This window comes from Manis javanica, chromosome 5 (assembly GCF_040802235.1).
Source record: "Manis javanica isolate MJ-LG chromosome 5, MJ_LKY, whole genome shotgun sequence".
In the NCBI taxonomy this organism is placed as follows: domain Eukaryota; kingdom Metazoa; phylum Chordata; class Mammalia; order Pholidota; family Manidae; genus Manis; species Manis javanica.
The window spans coordinates 95,422,166-95,435,987 of NC_133160.1; the positions used below are offsets into that span (position 1 = coordinate 95,422,166).

At 35.6% G+C, this 13,822-nt stretch overlaps 1 protein-coding gene across 16 annotated transcripts in view; it reads right to left on the reverse strand.

The window, feature by feature from the left end:
• PDLIM5 (PDZ and LIM domain 5) overlaps positions 1–13,822 on the reverse strand; it is a 223,796-nt gene that overhangs the window by 31,197 nt on the left and 178,777 nt on the right. For all 16 annotated transcript variants that reach the window (XM_037020076.2, XM_037020074.2, XM_037020078.2 and 13 more), the window contains one exon: positions 3,519–3,693. In XM_037020076.2, the coding sequence (XP_036875971.2) occupies positions 3,519–3,693 (175 nt within the window). The remainder of the gene's footprint in view (positions 1–3,518; positions 3,694–13,822) is intronic.

The following is a 13,822-nucleotide window of genomic DNA, read 5'->3' on the forward strand; positions in this document are numbered from 1 at the left end:
CACTATAATATTACACATCATAGATGCTGAGAATTTTTGTGATCTTACCAATTTTTTACTGCAGTGAATTTTAAATCTTGGTCTATGTCTTGCTCATAAATCTTGGTCTTTGGTTTTGGTTGCTTCCTTAAATTCAGGGGCTAACACACTAAGCCTAGAAACTTTTTATTTTCAAGTCAAATCTTGACCAAAAGGGAAAATAAATAAAACCTATGAACAAGGGAGCATTCAGAGATTGAAATGAATGATAAGACAGGCAAAAAACTCTGCTGGCCTCTCCTTCGGGTAACTGAGATGGCTCTCCTCAAGAGAAAAGTTAGAAAATCACTAAGCAAGAAACAAATCAATAATGTTAAAATTCTCTCACTGGAATAAACAATGAGTGCTTACTTCAGGCAAAAACAGAACAAAAGCATTTTTTTTAAAGCATTCGATACTTAAGAAATGCAAAGCACCATAAATCCCTTACTTCTTTCACAAAGATGCTAAAGCTAAATCTGAGTGGTTGAGTTAACTCTATGTAACACAAGTGTTCAAAAGATTTTAATGCCACTAGACCTAAGAGTCAAGACATAAGCTACAATTTTCATAAGTTAAAATGTGAAACTAACTGGGCAACTAAAATGTGGCTTTGGCTATATTAGCCTGGTTTTCTATTTTCCTTTAATACCAGTAGTCCACCATTTAAACAGTCAAAGAAATGGTACTTCTATCATAAATGGATTGGAAATATTCCATAGCAAACTTAATCAAAAAAGTCTCAGTAGAATTTATCCATCTGTAAAAGGCAACTAATCAAATTAATGTCAAGATAATACAACTCAGGCAAAACAACCATACTGTTTTCACGATTCAAATAAACCAAAAAAAAAAAATTTAAACATATGACACAAATAAAATGATCTATACAGTTTTAAGCTATGTTCTGTAAGACATAATCAGTTCAGTGACTCAGGTTTCTGTAGCTTTCCAAAAACAATTAACTTTGCTAAAAAAAGAAAAAGAGAAGAAAAAACATAATTGGGCTTAGTTTTCCTTTACTTAAAAAATGTTTTTGAAGACCTGGATTATTTAGAAAATAAATGTAAAATAAAACAATATAAATCAATGAGTAATACAAATTGCACTGTAGAAAGCAAACAATATACATTATAGAATTATCTTAAACTTCCCAGGGTTTGCCAGGTTAATTGAAAATAACAAGCCTGCATCTGCAGCCTGTTTTTAACAGGTGTCCAAGAGAATGTCACTTGATCTAAGGCCTTCTTGCTTTGGTAAATGATACTGACACTGAGGCCTAGAACTAGAATTATGCTTTGACTATGTTTCGGAACTGACCTCAATCTATTCAAGCTGCTTTAGCATCTGAACACCAAGCAAATGTGCTATGTTAATTACCGTTATGTGATCTTGACATGAACTAATTCCTGTTCCTATTAACTTCCCTAGTAAATGAAGCGTTAATGCTTCATTGATAAAAAGTGCTGGAATAATCCAGAGTAATATAAAATTTAACAGATGAGGGACCACTAAGTGATGGCCATTCATGCTATTGATACAATATGTGTTTTATTTCAAATGGCAGGAAGATTGTGAATTAAAATCATATCCTGGTCAAGCATTAAAACTGAAACCAAGGCAGGCAGGGCAGGGGTAGGGACTATAATTTCTATTTAGATCTTCATATTTTCTCCACAGTAAGTTCTTCAGATGTGCTGATAGTAGTGATTATAGGATGTCACAGAATATGATAATCAGACATGAATCAGCAAATGATATGGTTTGACACTGTTAACCCATCCAATAATTACTTGCTTACAACACACAAACAGCAGTGATTCCTATCTCCACAAGGGGTACTTTTATCCAGAAGACAGTTATCTCGTACCATAACTTACAAAACTAATGTTACAAGTCAGACTTAATTTTATTTTATTTTATTAATACTAAACACCAAAATATAACAACTAAATACAGTTTGTAGTTAAAAACAGTGCTTTATGAACTGGATGGAGCACAGCAGCCCCACATTAGATTTAAAATTAGATTAAATTATTTCTGTAAGGCAGTGACCCTAAAGTAGTACTTGTATGAAAATACATCTAACCAAACTGATATTATGGCATGACAATGAGGGGGACCAGTGACATGCATGATCTGTTCAGGTCAGACACTCACTGGGTGCCTTCTGGGTGCCGGATACTGTGCAAGACTTTGAAAACATCTGCTGATTTTCTCCTTCTCCCCATAACCACTATTATTACTACCACTGCTGCTGGCGAATTCTTGTGAAGCAGGCGCTTACTGTGGAAAATACAACTTCAGTGAAAAATAACAATTTATAAATAATACTGTATTGATTCTATTTCTGTAAAATGATATCTGTCTTTATATGTGTATGTTTTAAAAGTATGAACTAAAATACTAATAGCAGTTATCTTGGGAGGTGGAATTACATGTAAAGTTTCATTTTTGCCTTCTATTTTTCCATATTTTTGAAATGTCACAATGAATGTGGACTACCTTTAAAATACAAAAGCTATTTTACTTTTAATCATGTACTGTGTTCTGTGTTCTTGATACATTTATTATTTAATAGTGGGTTAAGTAGATGAATATTTATATTTGGTTCTTAAAGCATTGAGGCTTCTTGGTCTCCATTTTCAGTGCTGTCTAGAAACATTAAGCAATACGTTTTCAAACAGAATACATTAAGAAGCAGCACATCAGGGGAGCAGTCATTTCAACTGATTTCTCACTGCCAACAAGGCAACTCAGAGGCAATGAGGTCCTGCTGGTAGGAGTCCTTGCCATCAACATTCATACCTGTACCTCGTAACATTTTAAAAGCCACTTATTAAGAAACATTCAGAGATTTAGTAAGTGACCATATAGTACAATAACTTTTAAGATCTCTGGGCCTTTTTCCTTCTTGGAATTAAAGAAACAATAAAACAAATTTGGATAAAAAATATTTTTAAAGAAGGAGGTTATAACTTAATCTAAAATTTTAAACATTTATGAATAAATCTGAAGGTAATTATACCTTCCAGTGCTTGTGTGTGACAACCCAATCTTTTTTTACTCTAGGGCTCAAAGTTCTTTATTTTACATCACTAGTTATTTTTCATCTACATGAAAGTCCTCACTTTTGTAATTTGTGAAATAATCAAGTTCAGATAAATGATCTTCAGAGTTCTTTTGAGTCTTAAAATTTTATTATTCTCTGAAAGGCCATGATAATCATGATTTTTCCTAAATTCTAATAGGAATTAGTAACTAATAAAGTGATATTTTTAGTCTTATTTCCACAGAGAATTACTTTTCATTAAATAGGTCCTAACAAATATTTATATTCTATTTATCAACTTCAATTATAACTAGTACAGAGAAATATGGCAAGAACATTTGCACTAATAAAAAATTTCAAATTTTTCATTTGATTTTCATTTATCATTAAAAAAAAATCAACATTAGTACAAAGTACTGTCAAGAAAATTTCAAAAAAAATAACCAACCTGATAACCTGGTTACAGTGGGCACACATTGGAGTTCGTTTCCCTGCTGGAATATGCTCGGCTCTTTGCACTAAAGTGTCCTGGTCTCTTGGCTGGGGCTGACTTCCAGCTGAGCTGACCGGTGCCACTGCTCCTAAGGATGTCACACTGTTTGAGATTCTTCCAGTGGAAGGTGCTAGGAGTTAAAACACAGAAGGATTAGAATGAGATTCTCTAATAATCAAACTTTTTCAAATAATCAAATGATACGAGTTTTAAAAATAACCTATTCACTCACTTTTCACTTACATTTATGAAGGAGTTATGTACCAAGCACTGGACTGTGACTACAGAGATAAATAGAAAAGAAAATCAAAGATTACAACACAAAGGAAGAGATGACAGACGAATACACATGACAGATGAGTTGTAGGAAAAGCAGAGTTACCTATGCTTCCAGGAGGAAATGTGATTCAGGTGAACATTGACAACAAGATATTTCTGGTCATCCAGACATCTCTGCTAACTATTAATTAGATTTAACTCCAAATATATCACAGGCACATTAAAAAATTCCAATGTATTAAAGATAGCAAAAACAAAAATGAACTCACTATATTCTCTCTTCCTGTTTTCTCTAAAAATCAGTCACCTGGTCAAATAAGGTACCTATGTAAGAATTATCCCAAGGCATTCCTCTCCCTCCATCTTTTGTTATAATGGGACCTGCTGTTCTAACAAACAGTTCTTGATTCTGCCTCTCATCTCCGTTCCTACAGTATTGTCCTGGTTTAGGTCCTCTTTGTCTCCTACTTGGACTAGCTGCCAAAATGTCCTGTCCTCCTTAAATTCATCCTCCCCACTGCCACCTAGGACTGATATCTTAACCAATCACAACCCTGCACAAACTGTTTCAAGGCTCCACCTGTGATCACTGTGATCATCAAATGTAGTTCACCTTTCTAGGCACTGCACACAGGCCCCGGCAGCCCCATCTCTCACCGCTGCCCTTCTCTTCATGTTGCAGCCAATACCTAACTGCCTCACTTTTCCTTGTGAATGGAGCTATCTATGCACAGGCTGTCTACACTGTCATTTCCCTACCTTTCCTTCTGGTTACCTAGTAACAACTACTTACTGTACAAAATTCAGCCCAGAAGTCAACTACTTCAAAAATCCTCCCTGAATTCTCTCTCCCTGCTACCTCTTCCACATAATCCAGATTAAATGTTTCTTTTCTATATTTCCATAATTAATTTTCTGTGAATGCCTTTATTACTGCTTCTACTACATATACCTATGTTTCCTTCCAGAACTAGACAGTAAGCTCCCTGAGGGCAGGAACTATGTGTGTCTTATTCATCACCCTAGTAGCTAGTACAGTGTCTGGAATGAACACATAAATAAATGAATGAATAAACCGGAATCAATGCATACATGAATAAATGAGAAAACTGAAAGACTGAAACCAACAGAAGGTCTGCTTCTTACTGGCAGGCAATTAAAGTGAGATGGAATTGAAAAGGCATGTATTTAAAAGGTTTAAAGGAACAACTTTAAAGAAAAACATATAAATAATGTGAATTAACAATGTCTGTGTGGGTGTATTGACAGGATTCATATTAAAGGTATGGTTAGATTTTGATAAGATTAATTAGGATACTGAAACAGATAATTCTCCCTCACCAGAATAAAGCCTGTTTGCAATGACACAGTTACAGACCCAGAAGCCCAGGGTTTATGAACACCCAGCACATGTGCTACAGCACTCTGCCTGGCACCTGAGCTGTGAAATGTACTCTGCAGGCCAGGGTGCTCTCCTACTGCCCATGTTTCAAGTGAGTCAGCTGGACTGGGAATGGGTGGACACGATAACATGGGTGAATGTAGTAACCACATTGTTTTTTCATGTGAAATCTTCATAAGAGTGTATATCAATAATACCATAATAAAAAATAGATTTTAAAAATTTAAAAATTTAAAACAAAACAAAACAAAACTGTATACATCTTTCTACCTATTACCAAAAAACTTCCTTATAAATAGAAAGCAAAAAATCAGTATTTCATCAAGTGAAAAAGGGAAGGTTCCAAATCACTTCCATTTTGCCTTTTTAAAGAACACTATGGAGTAGATACTTTTAAAACGTGGACAAGTTCAGGATTTCAAACAGTGGGAAAGTTACCAATTGAAAAATCTGAAAATCAGACCTCAAAGAGAGTCAAGCCCTTTCATCTACCATATGCCTGTATTTTATCATATTATCTATGCATAAGCCCCAAAGTACTGAGTCACTGAGACATTTTTAGCAATAAAAGAGTGTGGTAATTCTCCATCAGTCATTGTAAGATGGGACAAAATCCATCTGGCCCATGCCTCAAGGAGAAGGTACATGGGGGAACTAACTTACTAGATGAGAAGCTGTTCTTAAACATGAAACATGTGACTGTGTCTGAAACACATATAAAAAGGCTCTACGCTTACTGCTGTTCCTTCCTTGGGAAGAACAGCCTTGCTTTCTGTTCCTGCCCCACTTTAACCACTTTGGATAAAACAGAAAATCTCACAGCTCCGTTTTGTTCTATGTTGGTAGCATACTGGCCCGCACACAAAGCCACAGAAGTCCTGCTAATTACCAACCAAGCCCTGAACATTTCCAAAGCACAGTTATTTCCCGTATGAATAACGTGATGTTTCACTTCTGCAGATTGAACTTCTCACTACTCTTGCACAGGACGGCAACTGTGGAGCTGTTAAGTGTCAGCCCCCTGCTCTCCTGCCTAATGGGGAGAAGAGACGTGAGAAGGTGAGGTCTTGGGAGGAGGGGAGGCACCACAAAACGAGCCCTGCTTCCTTCATAATTCTGTGGAGAATGGCACTACACACAGAGAAAAACCATCTGCCACAGGTAGCACACAGACCAAAATACTTCAAATTTATTGAACCTATCATAATCACTTTTATGTACAAAAAAATAAATGTCTCTTTAAAGACAGCTTAAAGATGATAATCTACTTGTTTGAAAACAAAATTTTTTCCCTCATGTTCTAGTGGAACTATTAAATAGGACCACTGATTGGCCCCATTTCATAATTTAGGAATCTAAGTCACAAAGAATTTAAGTGATTTATTCAAAATGAATAATAAGTGAGTCAGTAAAGTGTCACAATGAGAATATTAGGAGGAAGTTAGTTTGACTCAAGTTTTCCTTTGTAACCTGAAATTTTGAGCAACTTCCATTAAATTTGGTTTCTTTTGTGGCTAATCCCTACTCCACTGGGACCATGTTTGAAAATGTTTTCCTTTTGTATAAAATACACTTCATCTAGAAAGGTAAACTACTAGCTGCTCTCCAGACCAATAGTGATTGGTGAAAACATTTTTCTAACTTTAGAATGGTTATTTATGAGTTGTCTAAAGGTTTAGAATGACATACATTCATACATATTCTATGCTTTTGTTTGTTAGCATGACAATCAAACCTAGTATTACAAAGATTATCAGTTAATACATAAATATAAATTAATAGGAAAACCTAGCTGCATACCAGAATATATTCTCAGTATAAAGTTGCCAAATAAAACATGCCCAACCCACAATATATTGAGTTCCCAGTTTTTAAAGTATTTGTCATAGTGATATACATGAGAATTCTAAAGGTAATAGTTTTTTTTAAAAAAGTAAACAGATCCTGACTTACAAAATATGAAATTTAATTTACTACAAAGAAATAAATTTCTCTCTCAGACTACAGACTATAAATTGGAGACAAAGAATTTTTAAATGAACCATATAACTCACTAATTTAGAAGAATACTTACCCTTGTTATTATGGAAATCTTTGTTATATATCATTTGGAAAGATAAAGTCAAAATTCTTTATCCTAGAAAGATCTTAGTTGCATTTTTCCCCACAAGCAGATTCAGGTTTGCATTACTTAGCAAATAAGTTAACACAAGGTTTGATCAATCTTTTCCTGAGATTTAATTTTCTTTTCTAATCGTGTAAGGCCTTAACAAAATAACTATCAAGTTTATCCAAGTAACTTCTGCACTGATGGGCCACATAAGTATAATACTGGGGATTTATATATTATGTTATATATTACAAAGGTAATATATAATACTATAAAATACTATGTAATACATAAGGAATTAGAAATTATCTGATTTCCCACTGTGCACTTCAAAAATAGCTGAGCCCACTAAAAAGGCACTTGTTAATAAAAATAGAGTTTCCAGAAGGAAAACACAGATTAAAACCAGTAGAACTCCTGGTAGTACCATGTGTGAATTCTCTGCAACAGATGTTTTCTAACTGTATTAAGAATAAGGTGGGTTATTTGATACTTCTGCTTTCTACCGCTGTTAAAAAAGACTGTTAACTCTAAACCAATCCACTTGAAAAAAAAACAGTAGTGAAGATTGTAATGCATACATTAAACAACTGGCCAGACTGTACTTGAATAGGCATGAAATTCATCAGTTAACTCTTTTCGTTCAAGTCAAACTCAACTACCAGTAAAATATTCTGATATATACTGATACGTACTAGGTAAAAAACTACTATATTATGCCAAACCTTACTTGGAAACTTAACCAGGTCAGCTAAGGCTGGGGGGTGATATCCCAAAAGACAAAGTTAAGGCAAACAGATGTTGCTCGTGTCATTTAAGGTAGGTTACTCTTAGTAGATGTAGCGCTTTTGAATTGGTGAACATATTACTCATAGGAGAGCAATCTGGGTTGGAAGATGAACTGCTCATGACAACATGAGAAGTAAATCACGTGATGACTTCTCACCCCTCTGTAGTACATCCTGGTCCGGTCCATACCACCCTCTTGCTTGGCTTATTGCAGTGACTGATGCCAACAATACAGCAAACAGTAAAAACTGGTCAGATCATGCTGCTGCTCTGCTCAAAACGCTTCAGTAACTCCTTTCTAACTCACAAGTACAACCAGAGATCCTATAGAATCTGACTCTTGCTATCTCTCTAACCTGACTGGCCACTCTTCCTTTGCCCACTACATAAAAGAACACTGGCTTCCTTACAATTTCTACAAATGACCAGTATACTTCCGATGCTATTACAGTACATTCTATTCTGTCTCCCTGGAAATCGTTCCCCCAGCTGTTTGCATGGCTTGCTCCCTGCCTCCTTTAGGCTCTCTGCTCACAGGTCTTTTTATCAATGTAGCTTTCTCTGACTACCCTATATAAAATAGTAACCTCCTCCCCCATAAACCAGCATTCTCTATACTCCTTAACTGGTTTGTCTTTCTCCACAGCACTCAACTCCATCTATCATGTATTATATTCCTCTTACTGCTTTTTATTATCTATCTTCCTACACCTTGAGGCCAGGGACACTGTCTATTCTGTTCATTGCTATAATCTCTAGCACCTAGAATAGTCCCCAGGCATATTGTTTAATAAATCTTTGTTTCGAGAATGAATGACTCTAGCACCAAAAGGACGGTCTTCCTACTAAAAGAAACCAGACTTCTTAGTGAAGCAGCTGATTCTGAGGAAAATAATGAACAAAAAACTCTAGAATATCTTGTCAAATTAGAAAGCAGTAAGGTATCAAAGACTACTAAAGTTGTATCAAATGGGTTTGAGGAAGCAGATGAGACAGCTGAGTATTAATAAGAATAGTAACTACAAAGGATTAAAATACTTCAAATATGTTTAAACCCATGAACTCACAATGATTCTGGAATTTAAAAAGAAAAAGCATTGATCATTTTTTGGGAATGCTAAGGCAACAATTCATTATTTTAAAAACCAGTAAAATGTAACAAGGGAAACAAATCAGCTTTAAAAATTTATCACTTTATAACCAATCACATTTCACGCATATTCCACTCACTCTCCTGCCATCTCTGAACGATTTTAAGCAAATTTCAGATATATCATTTAATCTAAAATATTTTCAGTCATCATCTCTATAAGAATACTTTTTAAAAACCTAGCCATAATAACCATTATCATACCTAAACTAAAATTTTCCTTATTGTTACCAAATAACCAATTTTCAACTTTTTCTTATTATCCCCTGTACTAGTTTATTATTGCTGCTGTAACCAATTACTAAGGACTTATTGTCTTAAAAAAACACAAGTGTACTACTTTATAGTTCTCCTACATGGTTATTACTGGGCCCAAATCAAGGTATTCGCAGAGCTGTGTTTCTTTCTAAAAGCTCTAGGGAAAATTCATTTCCTTGCTTTTTCCAGCTTCTAGAGGCAGCCCAAATTCCATGGCTCATGGCCCTCTTCTGCCATCTCAAAGCCAGCAATAGCAGGTTGAGGTCTTCCACTGCATCACTCTAACCCTCTCTTCTGCTTCCCTCTTCCACTTCTAAAGATCTTAAAGATCTTTGTGATTACATTGGGACCACGAAGCTAATGCAGGATAATATCCTATAAGGTCAGCTGATAAACAACTGTAATTCCATCTGCATGCCTAATTTCTTACTTTAACATGTAATATAACATCTGCAGTTCTGGGTATTAGGACATTGACATTTTTTGGGGGGGACTATTATTCTGCCTGCAACAAACTCCAACACAGTATTAATCAGGATGCAACTAAGGTCCATATATTACATTTTGTTTGACTCTTAAATCTCTTTTAATGTGTAATTCCTTCCAACTCCCCATCCCTTGCAGTATACATGCAGAAGAGACCTAGTCTCTAGTTAAATGCATGTGTATATGTATTTAAACTTTTTTCTATAATAAAAAGAGAAATATATGGGAAGAGAAATTTTATACATATGATACTTAATTTTTCATCTTTACAACACAGCATTATAAGGTAATATTATTATGCTACTATTTAATGGATCAAGAACATAAAGCTCAGGAAAGATAAACGACTAGCTCAAGGTCTTGAAAAGCAGTAACATGAGGCAAATGTTTTTTTGAACCATTATTAGGTACCTAAAAATGTGCTCTGTTTTATCACCACAATGAACAAGGAAGACATGATTTCTGCCCTCATGGAGAAGGTTAAAGACCAGTAAGCAGTCAATTACTTCACAGTGGGGTAAGTGCTAGAATGGGGGAAAGATAATGAGTTTAGTTATGGATATTCATCCAGTTCAAATTGATAGTGAGAGCCTAACAATGCAGCAGGCCCTATGCTGGGCACGGGAGTGAAGTAGAGGGGATAACATGTATGGTCCTTTCCCTCATAAAGCTCACAGGTTTTTTTTTTGGTTTTGTTTTTGTTTTGTTTTTATTTGGAGGTGCTTGTAGTTTATCTAATAAGTACTGATAGTCTAAGGAATATATGAACTCAGGAAAAAGATCTGAGAAGAATTGATTCAAGAGTCATAAGCATCTTGATGCTCTGAGGCTGGGGGAGTTAATGCAATTGGAAAGGGGCAGAACTGCATGAAAACAGAAGTGCCCCTAAGGCATAAGGCAAATAACATAAATACTTTGGGACAGAAAGAAGTAGGAGAAAAACCAGGGCAGTGCATCATGGAGTCCAGAGGGGGGCAGTGGGGAATTTGGGATCCAAAACCATCTCTGACTGCCTCCAAAACCTATGTCCCTATGCTTTCATCATCAAATATTTATTACATGCCTACTGTGTGCCAGGCCCTTCTCCAGTCACTGCCTGGACTCATGAAAACATGGAGACAGAGCTCCTTAAATGTGATCTCCACCTGCAAGTACTAACTTCCAGATCAGTTTAGAAGGAGGGAATAGTGGTAACTAAGATGAGTCATTTCTATTGTTTTAATTATTTTAATGAGCTTTCTAGAAGAAATCTACAAGTAGGTTTGAAAGAATTATTTTTTAATTGCCCTGGTATGACTAACAGATTAGATTATCACTTTTAAGCCCTTCATGTATTCTGTGAAAGTTTCCAATGGAGACTTACCTTTCCCTTAAACCTGGCTGCCCATACTTGTCAGCCATTATAATTAACGGCTGCAAAGTCCTTGAAATAAAACATGGATATAAGGCTAGATTCTTCGTGTTTGAGAAACATTTAAGAAGATTTATATAACTGCTTCAAAAAGGAAATGTAGTTATAGATTTATATTTTTGCCAAGGACAAACAGGCTTGGAGCATTAGAATGTTGTATGCACTGTACAAACTTTATGGTGATGTAGATATTCCAACTGCTACATTTGAATTAAGATGAAGTAGCAGAGAAAGTTATGGCAGTAAACCTAGGGATAACCATAAAATTTTTTATAAAATTCCATATTTCATTCTTATTTAAGTCAGAATAGAGCTGACATCCAGACATTAAAAGACAAATACCATATGATTTCAATTATATGCACCAAAACAAGCAAAACAAAAATAGGCTCATAAACACAGGCAACAAACTGGTGGTTGCCAGAGGGGAGGGAGCCAGGAGATGGGTGAAACAGGTGAAGGGGCTAAAGAGGTACAAACTCCCAGTTATAAAATACGTAAGTCATGGGGATGAAAGTACAGCATAGGGAATATAATCAATAATATTGCAATGTCTTTTTAGGATGATTGGAAGGTAACTACACTTACCATGGTGAGCATTTCACAAAGTATGTAATTGTTGAATCACTGTTGTACACCAGAAACCAATATAGTTTTGTATGTCAATTAACTTTAATAAAAACATTGAAAGCCCCCCAAAACAGGGCTGATATCAAGAACACTAATGCTCCCCCCTAAAAGAAAAAAGACAATATTCATCATATCATTGATAAGTTTTCACAAATGCCTAGGGTACCTAACTGGTTTTCTTGTTTTCACTGGATATGACTGGTAATTGTAGGTCTGCTTTTGTTATGTAGCTGTATTCCTATTATGTTAATGTATGTGCACAATTTAATTAGTAGTTTAAAACCTATACATGCTTATGTTACTCTACAAGAAGATATGTCAAAGAAATAATCGATCTTCCCATGTTTTCTTCTGTCTGCTACTTCTATAGCTTTTCTTCTTCCTTCCTAATTACAACCCTTTAGTAGATTTCGTGCCTCATATAGAAAATTACCGAGTATCATAATTCTTCCAAGTGGTAAAGATACCTCAAGACAAATGCTGGGCATAGAAGCCACAGGGCATAAATCTGCAAAGAAGTAAAAAGCTAACCTTTTCAAAGAATATTGCTTCTCTCTCACTTACCAACTTTACATTTCCCTGTATGGCCCCGGAAGATGACTGGTTAGCCAGAGACGGGTAAGATTCCTCAAGGGAGGAACAACCTAAGACAGGCACAGTCGCAGGGGGGCCATCAGGAGAGAAATTGGGGACCAACAGAGGGGAGGCTTAGAACCTCACCCCCCCTTTTTTGAGAGAAATCTGCATCCGTGGATGTTCCTGTTGCCCTAGTCTAGCTTGGATTAATACTTAGTCTATAGGCACAGACCTGATCATCTACATTTGCCCTCTTACAGCACTAAATTATGTTTTCTACCTTTATCTTGCATCTACCTACCACTTCAGCATTTTATTAAAATAATAATAATAAGGGAGAAATGTGGGATTCACATATAAATTAAGTATAAAAATCAAACGAATAATCATACCTGACTTGATTGTTTATAGTTCATGATGCATGATCAAAACCGAAAGTTTCTGTGATACGACTGCCCTTGCACTGTTCACCATGTAAGAATTTATTCACCATGTAAGAACTTGTTCACCATGTAAGAACCTGTTCGTTATGCTTCAGAAGATTGGAGACTGTTGAGAAATAGGCTTGGGGTTGATTAATGACTGTGCATTGAGTCCCCTATACAGAATTTTATTGTTGTTAACAACCATTTGATCAATAAATGAGAGATGCCCTCTCAAAAAAAAAAAAAAAGAAAAAAGACAAATGTTTACATCCCTAACACGACAGAAGTCATATGTGAGGTTTTCTGGTGTGAAAAACAAGTGGCTCAGCTGCAAGGAGTGTTCCTGTTATAAACACTGAAGCTAATGTACTTATATAAATAACTGGGCTACATCAAAGTGACATTCTGGCACTCTTGCAGAGATAAAGTAATATAGTTCAGCATCTCAGAGAATATGTTCACAAAGGTATGGTAGCAATTTTACACATACTAAATTGGGCTGCAGTGATGGCAACACACTTGCGTATTATCGTGTCACAGCCACACTCTCTCCTCTGCCCCTTCCCCAACCATCTCAGACAGATGGTGGCCAAGAGCAGCACAGAATCTGTTCATTTTGTCTGTCAAGATCCTTATGTTACAAGCATAAACAACAATCTACTTTTCATAATCCATGCATGAAATCATATCCAGTAGAAATAGAGAGGATTTAAACTTAAGCCAAGATCTAGGATCAGAGGAAA